The 21,575-nt window shown below is 31.9% G+C and overlaps 1 protein-coding gene across 1 annotated transcript in view; it reads left to right on the forward strand.

The window, feature by feature from the left end:
* LOC124360400 (dynein axonemal heavy chain 7) overlaps window positions 1-20,602 on the forward strand; it is an 84,191-nt gene extending 63,589 nt beyond the window's left edge. The window contains exons 34-41 of the mRNA XM_046814002.1: window positions 1,918-2,069; window positions 2,172-2,393; window positions 3,564-3,743; window positions 5,695-5,931; window positions 10,398-10,583; window positions 14,964-15,272; window positions 18,518-18,747; window positions 19,399-20,602. Coding sequence (XP_046669958.1) covers window positions 1,918-2,069; window positions 2,172-2,393; window positions 3,564-3,743; window positions 5,695-5,931; window positions 10,398-10,583; window positions 14,964-15,272; window positions 18,518-18,747; window positions 19,399-19,657 — 1,775 coding nt within the window. The 3' untranslated portion in view covers window positions 19,658-20,602. The remainder of the gene's footprint in view (window positions 1-1,917; window positions 2,070-2,171; window positions 2,394-3,563; window positions 3,744-5,694; window positions 5,932-10,397; window positions 10,584-14,963; window positions 15,273-18,517; window positions 18,748-19,398) is intronic.
* Window positions 20,603-21,575: the final 973 nt, after the last annotated feature.

Genomic DNA, 21,575 nt, shown 5'->3' on the forward strand with positions numbered 1-21,575 from the left:
TCCCCAGGCCTTGTGTATCATATTGATGCACACAACGTTGTACTGTTCCTAGCTTTGTGGGTAAAAATATTTTACATGCACATAAAAATTAATGCATTACCAGTGACACTGGTTGTTGAAAGATGAATAAACAATTGGTTTGTTGCATCACTTCTAATCATGACGTTTGTATTTTTCTTCTTGTCCCTTGGTGTGGGTTAGATCAGTTACAATCTTTTGCCACAACAGTTTGCAAAGATAAAAAATGGTATCAAAAAGTGGCAATAGAGTTACTTGTACAGCAGTAATACTATGGTTTACAAGACAGTAACTAACAACAACTTGAACGTTCAAATCCCTGAGTTTCGGGAGAAGTTCAACTTTGTTGAATTATAAAGTGGTAACAACACTCTGAGAAATCCCAATGCTCATGGACATGGGCTAAAGGAACCTGAAGAACACAAGGGGTCAGTGTGTGTATATACCAAACTAACAGAATGCTATGGCAGAGCATTTGTTGGTAAGCAATCAAAACAAGTGCAAGTGCAAGTGTTAGGGTTGTCTTGCATTAAGCTTGTGTTATGGTAACCACATCAACTCTGAAAAGATAGGTTTGTTTCAAAAACAGGGCACAGGTTTATGTTTACCATTTGTGTGAAATTCTCAATATGGTTTTAGAAGCCTTTATGTGTTTACAAACTATCTCTGTAGGGAATTTCTTTTACGAATGTTATTTCACCATTTATTTAATTAACCAAATACCTTTTTAACTCTGGATCAGGCCGTTAAATTCCTGTAATATCGAGCACTATTTTGCTACTTGTGCACATCATCATTCCAATGTATGTAGAAAGATTGTTATTGAAGTAAAGTATACATTATTTTATATTCTATTTTTCAGTAATTTTCATGTACATTTACATGCAGTTGAATCTATTATTGTTATTCAATTTTTAATTTTTTTGACATTACAAATGAAAAAAAGAAAAGTAATCAAAACAAACTCCAAAGCAAAAGCTAAAAAAGTAGTAAAACACGTTTTTATTTATTTTTCAAAATATACAAAAGGCCCTCCCCAAAAAAGGTTTTTATGCAAACTTTTATTTTAAACCCACTCCCACAAACTGTTTTATTTTTTTTTTATAGTAAAATTTTGGGTTTTTACTAAAAACCACATACTTACATTCAAAAATGTTTAGACATTTTCATATTGTTATTATAATTTTAAAATTTCTCTATAACTGTACTACAAACACCCTATAATCGCACTTAACTTCACATTAGTTTGACTCTATAAAAGATTATTTTTAATTGGGAATTTTAACTGTTTTGTTAAAAAAACACATGAAACACTTTTGTTTCCCATTTTGTACGCGGATTTTACATCAGGAATTGTCATAATAAGTAATATTAATAAAATTTAATGTAGTAATTAAACACTAATAATATTATGAATAAAAACTACCTACTCTTAGTTTATCTCTTATCTTATCTTTCATAATTTCTGGTTTAAGCTTGTCTTTTCATAGCTTAGAACTCTTCACAAAGAAGCCATCATGTGTGGGAGTACAATTCATTAATAAACTTCCTAGCAGCATAATAAATAAAAATAATGTTTAAACAATAACTGGTGAAAAGGTACCTGAAGAATATTTTTTTAAGAATTATTTTGAACCAAACTATCTTCAGTATGAATCCTACACACTTTATGATTGTGCTTTGTTGTGGTATTTACATTTTGATTTTAAAACTTTGAACCAATCATAATTTTCTCGTGTACTTTTAATGAGTTAAAAAATTTATTTTTAATTATGTAAAAAAATTGTGATACTGGATTCTCTGCATGAAAATTTAGTTTCACAATTACCTTAATATGGAAACAAATATTATTAAGGTAAATATTATAAATATATCGTTTAATATTATTATTTGTTGAAGGATTCACTGAAAGTTTTAGTGAAAATCTACAAGACTGGCAAAATTTGTATGACTCAGACGAACCTCACTTGCAGCCACTTCCAGCCCCTTGGGATATGACACTCAACAACTTCCACAAACTGATAGTTATCAGGATGATCAGACCTGATAAGGTAAACAAATAGTATAACTTCTATAAATAACTAATTATTGTTCTTAAAACTTTACTTCCAAAACTGGCTTGGTATGCAACTGTTGGGATATTTATGTTTCAGGTCGTACCATTGCTTATCAAATGTGTAGAAGACGAAATGGGATCCAGATTTGTGCAGCCACCTCCATTTGACATTGTCAAGAGCTACGGTGACTCCAACTGTCTCAGTCCTCTGGTATTTATTCTCTCTCCGGGTGTGGATCCGATAGCTGGTCTCATGCAGTTTGCCATCAAGAAAGGCTATGGAGCAAAGTTCCAGTCAATATCTCTCGGTCAAGGCCAGGTAACTCCAACTGTCTCACTCCTCTGGTATTTATTCTCTATCCGGGTGTGGATCCGATAGCTAGTCATGCATGCAGTTTGCCATCAAGAAAGGCTATGGAGCAAATTTCCAGTCAATATCTCTTGGTCAAGGCCAGGTAACTCCAACTGTCTCACTCTTCTGGTATTTATTCTCTCTCTGGGTGTGGATCCCTAGCTGGTCTCATACAGTTTACCATCAAGAAAGGCTATGGAGCAAAGTTCCAGTTAATATCTCTTAATGCCAAGTAACTCATCGATATTTGATGCTGGGCATCGGGTATTCTTCATTATTTAAACTATTCTTAAAAGTAATAAAATTACTAATTTGTTTGGTTTTAGGAGAATGAGAGCATTGTAAATATATGCATCCATACAGGTTCAATTTGGGCAGGGGTATGGGCACCACGGTTTTAGATTGAAGCATGAAGGTTTCAGACTCCCACAGTCTATACTTATTTGAATTATTATATTATGGAATATAGTATTTTCATAATGCACTAAATGTAGAAATTATAATATTTATCATTATATTTACTTTTTATATTTATGTTGGTGTGGAGCGGCGAGCCTGTACTTGCCCAGGGTGCTACCACGCCTAGGAATGGGCTTGCATCTATATTTTGGTGGTTTCCAAAACAAATTTAAGTGGTGACCTATATATTTGATGTTTGATAAATGTGTTCATGTTAACTTTACATAAACAATTAACATTGTTTGACTAGATTATATAATAGATGAAGCAATGTTAATGTTCTTATTTTAATTCTGTTTGATAAATAGGTCTTTAAAAAGTCTCTTTGGAGCAAAATAAACAGTAATTTTGTAAATGTCATCTGAGTTTTGTAGATAAATCTTACCCAGAACAACTCCCTCTATCTTGTTACCATACTAAACAACACAGACAATACACTTTAGACCATAGTTTAATTTTCACACTGAAATAGTGTCCAGTTGTGTCATAATCTATTTAAAGTAACTAAGTTTATTTTTCCCAAACCAATGACATTCAATTTTCATATATTGAATAACCTCTGTTATATTTAATTTTATCCCTTAGTTGACGTAGAAGATTTTGAGTCTAACCATAAGAGAAAGTTAGTAGCATTGTTTTTTTTTTTTTAAATACAGTGCATACATTGTTTGCTAACAGGGGCCAAAAGCAGCTGAGTTAATAAAGAATGGGCAGAGAGAAGGAGGATGGGTGTGTCTGCAGAACTGTCACCTGGCTGTCTCATGGATGTCTAGCCTGGACAACATATGTGAGAACTTTGACATTACCAACACATCCCAGGAGTTTCGGCTGTGGCTCACTAGCTACCCGACCGACAAGGTATGCTACAGATAATATCGCACACTCATTGTATTAATGTTATACTTTTATCGCTAAACCTAAATTATAGATGTCCTTGTAATCACATTCAGGTAGATGAATTGTATTCCTGATTTTACTGTTAATTGGAGTGTGTGAGATAATCAACAAACAGAATGTATGTGTTTTATGAGCAATATTTGTAATTTCGACCTATAGTTCAATGTATTATGCTCAGGGACTATCAACTGTCTCATGACAGCATTTGCTGTTTTGTTTCTGTTTTCAAAGAAATTTAGTTTAGTAGAGAGATAGGGTTAGGGATTCTTGAAAATTTTGCATAATTTATTATTCAATTAAGTACTAATGATCACGAAGCCTTGGTCTGCTGTATATCATGTCTATGTACAAGTAAGTTTTTGAAGGTGAATTGTCTAAGCCCTCTCTGTTCATTTTTATGTTATAATTACAAAAACTAATTTAATTAAAAGTGTTGAACTTTTTAAAAATGCTGTAATTTCATAGCTGTAAAATTGTATAGCAAGCTATATTTTCAGAGTAAAATACTAAAATAGATTATATCTAATTCCTGCCATAATTCTGTGATACGAATTTTTGTTTTTCTGCAAGGTATTCATCTTAACAAACATTGATTGCAGACATGTGTTTAAGATATTTTAGCAGTTAAAATACCCCCTAATTATATATATATAATATGTATGTCAATTTTGTCCCTTACCTGGAAAAGGAACAAAATTGGCTTCTGAAAATGCCAATTTGAAAGTTTTTTTAAACATTTACTGTCATTTTTATCCAAACGTTGTATCTCCCTTAAATGTGGGCCTAAATAATACAAATATTAATCGGACATGCCCTTTTCCAGGCAAGGGGAAAACTGACTTCTGAACATGCCAAATTCAAGTATTTGTGAGACATTTAATTATCATTTTTATAAAGATCTCCTTAGATTTGGACCTAAATGACAGAAATGTAAGCTTACATACTTAACTAATAGTGTTTTCTCTGAATAAATAATGTAACAAATTACAATTTTTTTTATATTTTTTACTTTGCAAATGTTAAAAGTAATGACTAAATGAATTTTGGCATATCTTGAGATTATACCTTTCTGCAGTTTCTCCATGGTGTTACAGAGGTTTGTATCTTGCATTAACATATACCAGTGAAAACCATGTAGAGTGGTACAAAACATGTCTGTATTCAGCATTAACAAATAGGAAATACATAAGAAAATGTATACAATTTTTATATGTATATATTATATATCTTATTATTTATTTAATTTTAGAAAATGTTAATAATTTACAATTGATGAGAGCTTTTCTTTTCTAGTTTCCCCCTTCAATCTTACAAAATGGGGTAAAAATGACCAATGAAGCTCCGACTGGCTTGAAGCTCAATTTACTTCGTAGCTATACATCTGATCCTGTCCGTGACATGCAATTTTTTCACGGGTGTCCCGGTAAAGACAAACTATTTTCAAGATTATTGTACGGTATTAGCTTTTTCCATGCAGTTGTCCAAGAAAGAAGGAAATTTGGACCAATAGGATGGAATATACCATATGAATTTAACGAATCTGATTATTTGATATCAATACAGCAACTTCAGGTTTGTCCATTCGTTTTAATATTTAACTGTTAGTAGCATTGTTAGTAAAGTTACAAACACCAAAGTTACTAGTTATATTCAAAATTATTAACATTTCTTTCTTCGACGTTGCTATTTGTGTATAGTACGGAAACATAAAAAAATGTAACTTAAGTTTGTAAAGTAAAATGATATGTTCTATCTACTGATCAATATTATTTGGTGTTCTCATAATGTAAGTCTGTTTTAGGTTTCTCATTATTACTGAAAAGGAATCAGGTAGCTTAATGTTAGTATTTAACTGTCAATATTAACAGTAATTTAATTTGATGAAAAATCCATCCTAAAAGAGTATTTTCAGATGTACCTGAATGAATATGAAGAGGTGCCATTTGCTGCCATCCTGTATCTGACAGGAGAGTGTAACTATGGTGGTCGAGTGACAGATGACTGGGACCGCCGAGCTCTCAACACAATCCTGCAGGACTACTGTAACCCCAAGGTCATCAATATGACCAACTACCGATTCTGTGAGATCAGTGCTCAGTTTGCTGTTCCAGAACGATTTGAATACAATCATTTTATAGATGCCATACAGGTGAGCTAGTTTATAGGTCCTGGAATTAATCATTATGGCTCAGCTAGCTATAATTAATTAAACTCTTTATTAATCATAGTTCAAGTTGTATATAAAAATATGTATATTTTTATGTCGTCAATTACAGAGACATAGAACAACTAAAGTAACAACGTACAGTAAGGTAAAATGTCAATCTGAACTTATGACACCAATTAATCGAATTTTTATGTATTATGAGCATTTCCTAGCTGTGGATATGTCACATTATGCAATTATTCCTTATTTACTTATAACGAAACTATGTATTTTTTTTACTAAAGATTGTATGATTCGATCCAAATTAACAGTTTTGAATAGCTACGATTAGTTACGATAGCGTATTAATGCGTATTATTTTTGTCTATAATTCTTCTGCATTCTTTTTAAAACCTGTTAAGTACAATAGAAAAAATGTAATATGCAACTGAAATGGCTCTTTTATTATTTTTATTTTACACGTCAAGATTTTTATTACTTAGTTCTAACTATAATTTCTAAATATGGTACAAATGGCATTTAACCTTAATTGTTAATCATTTTCGTTGTCATACATTATAGGACTTTATACAGGTTTTTTATTTCTTTGTTTTTTTTTATCGCAGTAAACTTCAAAATAAATAGGCCTACATTAGATTTTATTTTATTCAACAAATATGTCAGGTTTTAATGTAGAAAATAATGTAAATAATTTGGAATATTTTTTCAACAATGTAAATAATGGGAGTAGCTTTAAACTTAATTTATGCCAACATCAGGAGCTTGAGAAAAAATTTTAATTCATTTCTTTTAGAATTCCATCAAATAGGTAGTAAAATCAGCTTTATTGTTTTCAGCGAAATATGGATAAAAAGTGAGGAGGTAAATTTATATAGTATACCGGGATATAAAGTGTTTCATTATTTGTAATGAAACTTACAGAGCAGGCGGTGTAATGTGTTTTATGTTGCAGAAGAGATAAACACAGTTCAATTAAAATTAGAATTCCAAACAGCAGATTCATTATTAATTAAACTGATTTTTCAAAATTCGTTTTTTAACCTCCTCTGTTTATATAGATTACAAAGTTTTCAGGAACATGACTTTATTAACGAGCTTTCTGTGAAATTACCTCAATTATACCACAATACAGTCATCATAGGTGACTTAAATATTAAACATACTCTCTGAATAAACAAAACCCACAAAATTATTTAACTCTTTTGCCACAGCTATGGTTTTACTCAGTTTGTATATAAGCCCAACGCGGTATTACAGAAGACTCGCGAACATGCATAGACCATATCTTTATCAGACACAAATTCCGTGAACCAATTTAAGAGCGGAGGTTTTTGATATTAACCTCACAGATCACTGCGTTTTAGGTTTTAAGAATAGAATTTTTAACTAATCGAGAAATAAACCAATTAAATAGTAGTATTCAGGAACCACATTTATCAAAAAATTAATTATGTTTTTACCTAAACACTAAGTTACAAGCTCTTGATTGGAGCAGTTGTATTGAAATCGAGCGATGTTAACATCTGTTTTGATGGATTTCACGAACTGTTATCTGATATTGTTGATAGTTGTAAGTTTAATGTAAGTACAAAAAAATAGGTTAAGTAAAATCGATTTCTCGTAAATCCTTGGATTACTGCAAAACTGTTAAACAAATTTAAAAAGGAGAAAAAAGCTTTATAAAATTTCCAAACAGAGACCTTATGACAACAAGTACTTAGACTACTATAAAAAAATACTCGGAAAATGTATCAAATGAAATTGACTCAGCAAAAAATCAATATTTTTCTAAAAATTAATTGAAAATTGTCAAGGAGATATGGATAAGTCCAATGGAGAGTAATAAATAGGATAAGTGGTGGAGAAGTGAAGAGCTGTTTTGATAAGCTGGAATTAGATAATGGGGAAATTATAACGGAACCATTAAGTGTAGCAGAAACAATAAACAATTACCTAATCGCTGCACAATCGGGTTCTTGCGATAAAGGCCCGGTCTCTATCGTATCTTACCGCAAAGGCAGTTTCGTTTTTCATTCATCCAACAACTGAAGATGAAGTTATTTCCATTATTAATGGTTTGAAAATAAAAAATCTTCTGGTTTTGATGGCTTCAATGTTGTTTTAATATAAAACTATAGCAAATGAAATTTCTTCCGTTTTGACTTACATAATTAATTTAAGTTTTACAACGGAATTTTTCCTGAAAAATTGAAGTCAAATATAATCGTGCCAATTTTTAAAAAAGGGTTATCAGTTAAATTTGATAATCTAAGACCAATAAGCCTTTTATCAATATTCTCAAAAATTATTGAAAAACTCATGAAATTACGCATAATACAGTTTTTAGATAGATTGAATTTTTTTAGTGATAACCAATATGGATTTAGGAAAGGAAGATCTACCGAAGACGCTTTGTTAAATAGCTCAAAATCTGATTTATAAAAGTTTCAACAGTAAAAAATAAAACATCTGGTCTTTTTATTGATTTTAAAAGGGCATTTGACCTAGTCAATCATGAAATACTTTTAGATAAATTACATGCAGTTGGTATAAGAGGGAGTAGCACAAGACTGGTTTCGAAGTTTTCTCACAAATCGTAAGCAAAGAGTAAAAGTATGTGGTTGCTCTGAGTTTTCCCTGACTGTCTCAGCAGGGGTCCCCCAGGGTTCCGTTTTGTCTGCTACCCTTTTCATAATTTTTATTAACGATTTGTTAGAGGAGGAGTTTCACGGAAAGCACAAGCGTTTTTGCTGACGATTTTGCCATGTTTTATTCTGAAAAGAACCCTCAACAAAATTTGGAACAACATGATGGACGATATACGAGTTTTGAGAAAGTGGTGTGTGATGAAAACAAAATGGAAATTAATGTAAATAAAACAAAATTTATGAATTTTTGATTTTGTTGGTTTTAGTTTTAACGAATTAGTAAAATATCACGAGCAAAACTGTACTGGAAATTTTGTAATTGTTTGACTATTGGAAAGGTGGATCAATTTAAGTATCTGGGTGTTTTTTTCGATGAAAAGTTATCTTGGGATAAGCATATATTGTTTTTACAAAATAAATTAAAATCTTGTATCAGAAAATTTTATTTTTTTAAAAAATTGTTGTGACGAAAAGTTATTAAGAATCTTATATTACGCCTTAATACAATCCAGGTTGCAATACGCAATTCAATGTTGGGGCGGGGGGGACTTTTAAATACCACGTAGAAAATTTGCGAGTTGTACAAAATCATTTTATTCGAATCATATTAGGAAAATCTATTAGAGAAAGTTCCTATCCTCTTTATTGTCATTTGAAAATTCTCCCTATACAGCACCTTTTTGTATATAAGGTACTAAGAGTATTTTATATCAGAAGTGGTAATACTGGAACTTTTTGAATTTAGTTTATAGTGCTAGACGTAATTTTCAGAACATCTTTCGAGTACCTAAGTCAACAGATTTCATTTAGGCAATCCTTAATAGTTTTGATAAATCTGTTAAATGGTGGTTGTTCTCGTTGGAGGATACTAATTTCTTAAACAGTATATTAATTTAGTATCTTTTTGTTTGTAATTTTTCTTTTGTATATAGCCTAAACCTATAATAATGTAAAACACCATTAATAAAAAAAAAACAAATTATTTTTGGTTTGTAAATAACAAAATTATTACGTTTTTATTTATAGATTTGTATATATTTATGTGCAGGGATTATGTTTATGTATGTATGTAGAAAGATTTTCCAATATTTAAAAGGAAACTTTTTTGTTCTTTGTTTTGGTGACTTATATCTTTAAAGGTGTATTTTATTTAGTTAAAGCTACACAGAAGATGGCAGTTAAAGTGATGGGACTGGACTTCTGTTTGTTTATTTATATATATTATATTTTTAGTTGCGCTGCCACATAACTGGAAATCGTGGCAGTGTAAATTCCGAGGGTTTTGTAATGTTATTTAATTGTTTAGTTATTATGGAATAAATCATTATTCTCATTATTCTCATTAAAATTTGGTGAACATAGGTCAAGGTACTGTATGACTAATTTCACTCAGCTCTTACCAAGTGGAGCAAAGAAGATTATTTCTTATGTAGTGTCTTCTAGCTATGTCGGGCTGAAATACTATTGCATACTAAATACAGTAGAATCCCTGTAGCCCATACTCCAGCTAGTCTGACCATTTCTCAGGCACTTTAGTTTACATGTCAATAGTGTATGACTGTATCAGCGACCCAGTGCATAGCATCAGTTGTGTGTTTCTTACTTGTTTAGTTTAAAACTCCAAATCAACAAATATGAGATAGAACTGTTACACAGTTGGAAGGTAACAAAGAAAATTATTCTTTTGATAAGAATTAAGCACAAAAATAATATGATTTTAACAATTTTACTATCATATTGGTGAACATGTTAAAAATAAATCTCACTATGCAAAGATTTATTAAAAATGTTTAATTGCAGGATCTACCCACAATGACTACTCCTGATGTATTTGGACTCCACATGAATGCAGGCATAACAAGAGACTTGCAAACAACCAAAAACCTATTCAACACGATGCTTCTCCTGCAAGGGGGAGCTGCCTCGGGTGAGGCAGGGGAGGGGGATTCTATTCTCAATGACATTGCATTGGACATCCTAGGCAAGGTGATTGTCTCACTCTACATCTGTATATGTAACAAACTTATGAAACCTAATTAGGGCACTCTCATCACCACTGAAGGAAAAAAATTCATGTTGATGATTAATGATCTCAGTTCAACAAAGTAACTTGAATTAGAGTTTGAATACAGTAAGACCCCTATAGTCCGTTCTGCAACTATACAGTCACCTCTCAGGCAGTGGCGCACACCCAGGGGGGCTTTGGGGTCTTAAGCCTCCCCCCACCCCTCCAGAAACCTGGGGTTAGCCCTATCAAAATTATTGATATTTTTCAAGCAAATTGACTGCACAATATGGGTTATAGGTTGAATAGTGTAGGTACGTTTCCAATTTCTTTCAAATATAATAATTGTTACTTTTTAGAGCTATTTATAAACACTAGAGTTACACCGCTACTTGAGTCAATGAATGTAAGTAATTGACCTATGCAAACAGCAGAACAGCCTACCAGTTCCGGTGTGTGTGTGTTGTGTCTGGTGTTTTCACCATGCCAATGCCACAGGAAACAAGCCTTGTTGCTGCAACGCTCACTAGTTGCATTCGAGTTCGCGATTGGCCGTTAGCGCTTTTGCTGTTTGTTTAGTATAGCGAAAGGTTATAGTGTTGTCAAGTTGTGTTTATATTGGTAGTGATGAGTGATAAAAGAAAAGTGAATAAATTAAACTATTTCAAACCGTTGAAATACCATAAACATGAGGCAAGTGATGTGGTTGGTGAGTGTGGTGATATTTTGGCAAGTAAGGAGCTGTCTACAAATAAAAGCATTGAAGAAAAGCCTACTGTTTCATTGGAGGAGAGTTCGGAAGCAAATGTAAGCAGATCTGAGGCTAATGTAAGTAAACAAGACATGGACATTTCTTTATATAACAACAAAAGATTGACAGATAATGAGAGGTTGAAGTTTTAAATGCCAAATGGGTTCCTCAGAGTTATTTTAACTTCCCTTACAGATCATACGGGAATTAACAACGGAAAATTTTTGTTTTTATTGCTGAACAAATATTCTTGGTTTTCGTATTCTGGAATTTAAGACTCTGCATACTGCGTATATTGTATGTTTTTCTTGAAAAAAGAAGTTGGTAAGAGTAACGCTTAACATACTGGCCAACTTGTTGATGAAGGTTTTTATAACTGGAAGAAAGTATTAAAAAGTTTGAAAAATATGCAAACTCGCAGTATCATAAAGATTCATGCATAAGTGTGGCTAACTTTAAAAGAGTAATGGTCAGCCAAATAAAACCAATTGACAAATATGTAGATAGAAGAAAAGACATTCAAGCAAAAAATAATATGAAAAGAATATCTCCAATAATAGATACTATTATTTTGTGTGGTAGGCAAAATATTGCCCTCAGGGGCCATGATAGATAGATCTTGTAGAGTCTATTATACATTATCTTGACAACAGAAACTTCACAACAGCATTACTACTGGATTACTCCAAAGCATTTGACTGCATAGGACATAAGATATTTCTAGATAAACTTGAAGGGCTGGGAATAACAGACACTCCTAAAACCTGGTTTGAGAGCTATCTCACAGGATGAAGCCAACTAGTGGAGCTGAACCACACTACTAATGGAGTGACACAGACAGTCAGATCAAAACCGCAACCAATGACTATGGGAGTCTCTCAGGGATCTACACTCAGCTCTGTCTTGTTTATACTCTTGACCAATGACTTCCCTGACTATGTAAAAGACTTCAGCTCGGTAGTTATGTTAACAGATGACTCAACCCTCCTGCTCCAAAGTGAAACCGCCAAAGACCTCAGCATAAAAGCCTATATAGCTTTAAATATGACATGACTACTGCTCTTCAAATGACCTAGCCACAAATCCATCCAAGACAAAGCAGATTAACTTTGGAGGAAGGAGGGGGACTAGTTCCTATGCTGCCTGACATAAGTAATGAAGAGGAAACCAAGCTTCTGGGTCTAACCTTGGACACTAAACTAACCTGGAATCCACATATTGACAGCCTCGCAAGAAGCTAAACACCACCACCTATGTAATAAAAAGAATAAAAAGTGTAAGCAGGTGGGAAACAGCAAAATCGTATCATGCACTTATGGAAACCCACTTGAGGTACGGAGTCATTGTATGGGGCAGCACTTCCGCAGCAAACCTGAACAGAGTGCTGGAAATACAAAAATCGGCTGTAAGATCTCTAGCCAATCTGGATTCCAGGGACAGCTGTAGACCAGCACTCAAACAACTAAAAATAAAGACAGTCACAGCGATATATATCCAAGAACTCATTCTACATGTGGACAAGCTTGGACTTCCCAAGGTAACACGACCACATTGCTACAATACCCGGAATGCGTCTCTGATACCGCCAGTCAGACATCAAACTGCCCTTCATGACAAGAAACCCTCAACAATGGGAGCATGACTTTACAATCAGCTCCCAGCTTCCTTTAAACAACTAACTGGAAAGGCAATGAAGAGGAAACTTGATTCGTGGTTATTGGAACATTCTATCTATACTGTTCAAGAATTCACCGAAGAGATCAGCCAGACTTCAGACTAAAACTCGATCAACCATAAATGACAATCATGTATTATTACCATGTATCATATGTGTATTCTGCCGCATAACTGTTCTCAATGTTCATGTTAATAAAGAGATTGATTCTGATTCTGATAGATAACTGACCTTACTCAGTAGTGTAACGATTATGTAATACAGTCCTGCCACAGTAACACTACTCATACGAGACATAGTAAATAAATGTAATGGAGAAGCCCCTCAAAACTAAAAGTCTGGGTGCGTCCCTGCTCTCAGGCATCTACATATTGATCATTTATCAGCTAAGAACCCTACTGGTGCACTATTGTATACAAGTCAGTGGTGTGGCTGTATCACCGACCCAGTGCACACTGTTTACTCGTCCCATATGACCCCATGTGAGTCTTTGGGGACAGTGCTTCATTTTTAAGTCAGTAACTAGAAGTGTTTGTAAGTAAAGTTGATTATTTTGGTCACATGTCATAATTTTGTTACCTTAAACCAAAAATTAAAGTGCTACAGAAACATGGGTCAATCACTTCAGAAAATTACTAAGGAAATAAATTTTGGAATAAGTACAATAAAAGGACTAAAGGAAAAACAAAATTATTGAAATGTTATTATACATTGTAAAAATATAATACAAATGTGAAGGGCTGTAGTATTTTGTTATTTTAGATGCTGTAAATATACCATAGGTTATAAAACAGCTGACATTAGAACTTTAAATCGCTTATAATAATTTTTTATTTGGAAGTGTGTTTGATAAAAACAATAAATATCGCTTACTTCTTACAATCTAACCTGTTTTACATTTTGATCACATCCAGAGTCCTGTGGGGACAGATTAGCAGGGTATTGTTGTATTGGTACTCATATTCTACTCCAGATTTCTTTTTTATAATTTCCAAGGTGTAGAACATTTTTATTAAACCTTGAATGTAGAACAAAAATTACTGGTTTTCAATTGTATTATTGAACAACTCAAAACTACACATACAGTTACATTTTTGTGTTACAATTAATGATGAGATTGGGCATTAAGATATCTGTTGGCGTTTGTTGTTCCCTGTATACTGAGTGTCCTACAGGTATACTCCTGTCTGTTGACTGAAGAGACAGCCTCCACAGTGAGGCTGAAATATATCAGGAATTTACATTTGTATACAATGTAATTTTGACACTGTGTAAACAGAAAACTTTGGAAATTTAACATTCACTGTGAGGCCAAAACATCTCAAAACAGTACAATATTTTGAAATGGTGGTCAAAGTTGTCATTGGCTGCCAAATTTTAGAAACTTACGAACTAATATAACATGTATACTTCTAATATGTTTTAAATGTTAATGAAAATGTTTTAATATTATTTTCGCAAACCTTATAATGTAGTATTATTTTTTTATGTAGCTCTAGTATATTTAAAATACAATATAATCCTACATTTATATAAATTGTTATTATAAAATTAAGTACTATATTATAATATTATATGTATATAATTTTTTTATGATAAAAGTAATAAGTTTGTGTTAATTTTACCACTATTATTTGTAGTTTGGCAGACTCTTTTACATAGATATTAAATTTATTATATCCCACTACCTTTTGCGGGAATTTACATATTTATAGTATATATTTTAGTAGTAATTATTGTTAGTTGTAAGTAATTATTGTTTATTTATGAACTGTTTTAATCATGTGTTGTTTGTTTGATTTCATTTGAAATTGAGTTTGTATATTCCTGCAATAAAGAGAGTTTTCTATCCTATTAATATATTTACATGCATTTAAACCAATTTTAAAATCACTTACCTCAGGATAATAAACAAATAACGGTGATTATGTTCAGTTACCCAAGAAGTATGACATTGAAGCTGCAATGGAGAAGTACCCAGTGGAATATTCAGAGTCCATGAACACAGTTCTTGTCCAGGAGCTTGAGAGGTTTAATAGACTTCTTGGAACCATTAAATCCACCCTTGAAGATCTTAAAAAGGCTATTAAAGGAACAATCGCTATGAGTCCTGCTCTAGAATCCATTGCTAATGCTCTTATGATAACGAAGGTTCCAGATGCTTGGAAGAGAGTATCGTATCCTAGTTTGAAACCTCTAGGAACATACATTTTTGACTTTTTGGAGCGATTGCATTTCTTACAGGTAATTCATTATTAATGTATAAATTGATGAACCGAATGTGTGGAAAACAAGTAAGCTCTAATAAACTGTGTTCCAAGTGCCTAGAGGTCACACAGTTTAGAAACAGATATTACAACTTTCTCATTAAAGTCAATCCAAAACTATATTAGATCAAGCCTTGATAAGTCCTGTGTTTAACGTCTAAATAATAACTAAAACTAAGTATCACAAATTTAGTCTGTAAAGTAACAAATTTATCAATTTTTTAATAACTTTGTTAAACAAAAGTACAAATTAGTTTACTCACGTACTTGAATTAAAGTAAAATAACAATAACTAGTATGGATTTACTTTAGGATTAATACTTATCTTCATTCTCAAAGTAATGATATACTTATAATATCCACATAATATGGGCTTATAAAACTGTCTCAGTTATGTAACAAGTTGTGTTAAGCTTGTTAACCTTAAGGTCCTTTACTAAACTTTTATTGAGTATGATACTGTTTTATATTGCCTGTAACATAAACAACAAAATTTGAGAAAATAATAATAGTCTGTGGGGAAAGAAATGGTCGGAAGGGTGCAGATACACATAATATTGACTCCTTTTATTTTGCCAAATATTATAAAAAAAGCTGTTGTTTACTTGTACATAAACAATAATAAAGTGTAGGGTTAGCACACTGAAAAATCTTAAATTGTGCACCAGCTGATTTTTCAGATTTTTTATTAAAAGGTAACTAAAAGCCATCACTTCAAAGACCAATCTAAGTACTAAAACAGTAGTTTATGTGTGGTATGATAAATGAGGAATAACAATTGTTGCAAATTGCATTTGAAAAATATTTAATAAACAATTTTAAAATAAAAATAATAAAATACTAATAAGTAATATTTTATATGCAATATTTTAATTATTGCTCTAATAATATTAGATACAAACATCATTTATCGGCTTGGGAATGTTATTTAATAATTTTAGTGCTCCTTATAACTTTTCAATTGTGAACTACTCAGTTTGCTTTTAGTTCTATTATTAAAACCTTAATTATAAACAAATTAATGTTAAACCAGTTATCAAAACACAATCTGGAAATAAAAACAATCAGAAAATTATAGCAAAGTGGTTTGAATTATTATTTTATCAGCAACAAACTATACTGTACCAGATAAGAGATTGTAGGACCAGGTGGAAAAAATAGTGTCATAAAATTGTCTACTGTTATGTTCCATATAATTGAACAAATATATACACATAAACTATGTATTTTTGTAAGATCACAGGAAAAGTTATTATTTGTTATTATTTATTTACAGGGTGTTCATAAAAGGGTGTCATAAACTTCTGTGGGTGATAGTACTCATCATTTAAAACAAAAAAGTCATGTAAACACAGGTTGAGAATTGTATTGTATAGATGCCAGCTGTCATTTTGTACTTTTTATAAAAAATCTAAAATTAGTTAAGCTAAAGAAACCAAATTTGACATGTAGATTTTAATTGATATGTGAAAAAATGAATAAATGTATTGTGTTATTTTCTTTAATATTAAGAAAATGGCACTATTGAAATGTTTAAAGTCAAATAAAAAAACCAGTATAGTTATAAAATATTTATTAGATACCAACTATTTTAAAACTTTTATTTCAATTCCAGCGATACTCGTTTTAACGAAATCTGTCAATGCATAAGTGAGCACAACCACTTTCAATGTAGACTTGCACAAACGGGGAGCAGCAAACAGTTTGTTTTTTGTAGGCATCAGCTGTTTTACATCAGTTAAAAATGTTTCAATATACCAACCATTTTGCAATTTTTATAACAATCCAATGGTCCCTTTTTCCAACGAAATCCGTCAACGCATAAGAGAGCACGACCACTTAAAAGATGCACTTGTACAAGCCGGGAGCAACAAACAACTAATATTTATTAAGTGTGACATGTTTTGGTGCTGTTTTTGCCATTTTTATTAGTGGTTGGTTTTCCTATCGAGTTACGAGATCAGGTAGATACATTAATCTTGATTTCCAGAAGGTGTATGACAAGTTCCCACATAATCTTTTTGTGAGTAAGCTTTTGGGTTTTTGATTTTATCCAGATCTTTTTCTCTGAATCAAATCATACTTTATGAAAAGATTAATTAAATATAGTGAACATTTTTGTGGAGTATAATATATTCTGAGAATTCCATTCCTTACTCAAGTATGCCTCAAGGCTCTTATTTGGGCCCTCTGTTTTCCGTCTTGTTGGTCAGTGACATTGTGTATGGTAACAGTGACACCCAGTACTATGCTGATGATTTGAAGATCTCTCTTGCCACATATCATCTCAACCCATCACCTTAGTTATAATCAGCCATTGATTTGTTATAGGATAGGTTGAAATCAACCAAGTGCTTCTTAACCTCAGTAAATCTTGAGTCACTTTAACTCACAAAATCCATCCTTTGGTTTTTTTTTTAATTAGAGGAAGTAGAATGAAGAGGAGGCACATTTTGCTGAAGCTTAGTGTTCTCGTAGATGTTAAGCTGTTATTTTATGAATACATAAACAGTACTATTTCAAAAGCAAAGAGGCACTTGGTTCTTATAATAAGGATTGCTAGATTTTCCAACAATAATGATTCTTGTCTTACACTTAACAAATCTTTGGTCTAAAACCATCAAGAATATGCCATGATTGATGGAATACAGACAAATATTACATAGAGATAACAGTGGAGTGTGTATAGTACTTCCTTTTGTGGATGGTCTAGAAGTTTGGAAGTTTCCAGAGGTGACTGGAGCAGCTTTCTACTCTTTCAGCTTACTGTAATTTTCTATAAAGTACTGTATGGTCACAACCTATCCAGAAGATAATATTTGTCTAAGAGTTCTGGGATATATCCGTCATGCAAGAGTTAATTTATTAGACCCTTATTTTAGAATAGTTGTCAAATTTGGTTAATTTTTATGGAACTTGAGAATGACATGCAAGTTGCAACTTATCACAGATTTTTTAAAATAAGGTCTCTTTTTTCAACTTTTGCATGCTTGGACTTCAGATTTCGAGAGTTATACTAATCAAGTGCTATTGGCCAGTGGAATGGTTAAATGCAGGGGAGAGTGAATATCTCATTAAAAAGTATTATTCTGTTGATATGTCAATTATAGAATATAACACAAAAATTACTGTTTTATGAAGTTTCTTTTTTTAATTAATGAAGAACATCAATATTTATTGTTAAATTTACATTGTTATTATATTTATTTTATTGCTTTTCAGACATGGTTTGACCAAGGAAAACCAGTGAACTTTTGGATATCAGGATTTTTCTTTACACAAGCTTTCCTAACAGGTGCTATGCAAAATTATGCCCGTCGATATACAATCTCCATAGATCAATTGACCTATGACTTCCAAATAATGACAAGCGATCGCATGAAGACTCCTCCCACCGATGGTGTTTATGTTTATGGTTTATTCCTGGATGGGGCTCGTTGGGATCGTCAACGGTATTTAATAATTTATTCACAACGTTCAGTACTGTATCCAGTTTTAAAATACTATTCAAACCTATATTAAATCACAGTTGCCAAATTCACAGATAGATAGAATTTATTATTCACATAACAATAGTGAGTGGTTTGGTTAAACTTGATGTGTAGTTTTTTCTTTCTACTAAGTAAAATGAGAGGCCAATCTCTGTTTACCCTTGCTCCACATGCCCTCTGAGCCATAGCTTTATACAAGGATTGTATCAAGCATAACAGGATAGAAATAGTCTGATACTTGGTGGTTAGTGTTGGTAAATATTGTTATTCCAAGACATCAATAAGGTTTGGTATGATAACAATTTTTATTGCAAAACTAATAAGCTAAAACATGTAAATGAATATAAAAATTGTAATATCCCATATATTATAAAACTTTATATCAATATATTTTGTTTGAATGTTCCCATTTTTACACTTAAAATAAAAGAATTTAAATATGTATATATTGTTATCAGCCTGCTACAGATTTTATAACTTAACATTCATTCATGGTTCATTTGGGCCAATTTACTTCTTAGTAAACAAAGTTAATATTTTCAATTTAATTATTTTAGAGGTTATTATGATAATTTGATGTATATAGTAAGCGACTTACTGACTGTTATACAGCCAACACCTGGAGGAGCAATTGCCTAAAGTGCTCAATGACATTGTTCCTATCATCTGGTTCAAGCCCACTCTCAAGTCCCAGCTGGTCGCTGGCACTCGCTACAACTGCCCACTGTACAAGACGTCTGAGAGACGGGGCATCCTGTCCACCACAGGCCATTCCACCAACTATGTCTTGCCCATCCTCATGCCCACACAGAAACTTTCAACCCACTGGGTCAAGCGTGGAGTCGCCCTTCTCTGTCAACTCACTGATTAGCAGCTTTGTCTGTTTTTGTACTCTACTGTTTAGTTTAAAATTGACTATACAAATATCTTACAAATATAAATGAAAATACATGTTAAAAAAACATTCAATAAAAAAATCTTGATACTGTACTATACTAGTTTCTTAATAAATGGTTTTAAAAACGATGTTAGTTTGAGTTCCTCACTTTACTAAAATTTAAAAAGGACATAGGGAATCCATATAACGTTGTAGGATGTAATCGTTAAACTTAAAAGTGTAACTAGTAAGTGTAACTTTACTCATACTAAATGTTACTGTATAGTGTTACCAGTAAAACGCAATAGAACCTCTACAGCAAAGGGATTTGGGAGGACCATGCTATCAAGGCTGTCTATACTTAAAATCACACTATTGAGCCACACTGGTTTATCTTAACTCATTTTATAGTAAGTTCATATGTGAAGAATGTATGCTGAAAGGTTTTGTTGTCAAAAGTACATTAACAGTATAATAGTGTACACCACATTATTATTACAACAACAAGCTTTGTAATTTAAATTCGACTTCAACAGAAATGTAGTTATACTACAGTATTGTAGTTACACATTAATACTGTACCAATGATGGATGAAAAAGGACAACACGACTACTTGATGCTACAGACAAAGGTAATTCATGTGTCAGATTGGAGGGGGTTTCATGGCTAGACCTGTGTCCAAGATATTGCTTCTCTCAAAACACTTTACTGACCAAGGGAAAAATGCGTTGGAATTTGGGTGGAGTCATAATGTAGGGTTTGAATATGTAAAAGGTCTTATTATTGAGATTAAACTCTGTAACACAAATAGAGTGCTATAGAGGGTTAAAGATTTGACCTAAATTGGAAAAAAATCTTACTAATAAGTTTTAAAAACAAATAAAAGTTACTGTAAAAGTATTAAAAATTTTGAGCTAGAGTGTTATAGTGATTTCAAGGAGTCAAGAAAAATGTACATGTTGTCGAGAAAGTAATACTACTAAGTAATTAAGTAATAAAGTAATGTTAAATTTATAATTTATAAGATAATATTTGTTAAGATATTTAATACAGATTATGCATTGTAAATTAATTCAGTGGAATAACTAGAACTTGACTTTGGGGGGAGGGCATTAACCTGATTAAACAGTAAACCACACCAAGTATGGAATAACTTTAAAGCAAATAAATTAAATAGGCTTAATTCAAAGTAAAATTATTCACCACTGAATTTCAAATAACTTGGATTGCTGTTGTGTGATTTTTTTAATTCATATTCTAGAGTATTGGGGGCAGGGGAATTATATACCCCCTCATTTTCTGCCATATTTACGCCACTGAGTTAATTCATTAGATATATTTATTTAATATTGTATTTTAATTCAATACACGGTCAAGGAAAAGGTACTATAAATCAAATATTTTAAGTAGAAAAACAAAGTTTATTTAATTATCCTAAATACAATAATTGTTACATAAAAGAATAAATACTAAATTGGTCCTTTTGTTAAAAGTCAATATGTATTACTGATACAGCTTCAAAAGTTTAAGTTGAATACACCGAATATTCATTCAAGGCGAGCTACCTCTGGTATTTCTAAAACTATGTGACAGAGAAGTTTACATATTTAAAGATGCACATAATACACATTGATTGCTGGTGTTTTATTCATTTGAAAGTGTAATTCCTTAAAACTTATAATATTATTGTGTAGAGTGGTAATGAAAATCATATACATTTTAAATGATTATGAGAGTATTATACAGAGTTCCTCTCATAAATTCATAATATTTACTTAGTGTCTTAAAAATATATCAATATATTCACAATCCTGTTTAATCAAGAAGGTGGGTGAAGTTTCTAGTGATAAATACTTTGTTACCTATTACAGCTTTTTCCGGTTTGTATATTTTAATATTTTTACATCACTT

This window comes from Homalodisca vitripennis, chromosome 4 (assembly GCF_021130785.1).
Source record: "Homalodisca vitripennis isolate AUS2020 chromosome 4, UT_GWSS_2.1, whole genome shotgun sequence".
NCBI classification, from domain to species: Eukaryota; Metazoa; Arthropoda; class Insecta; order Hemiptera; family Cicadellidae; genus Homalodisca; species Homalodisca vitripennis.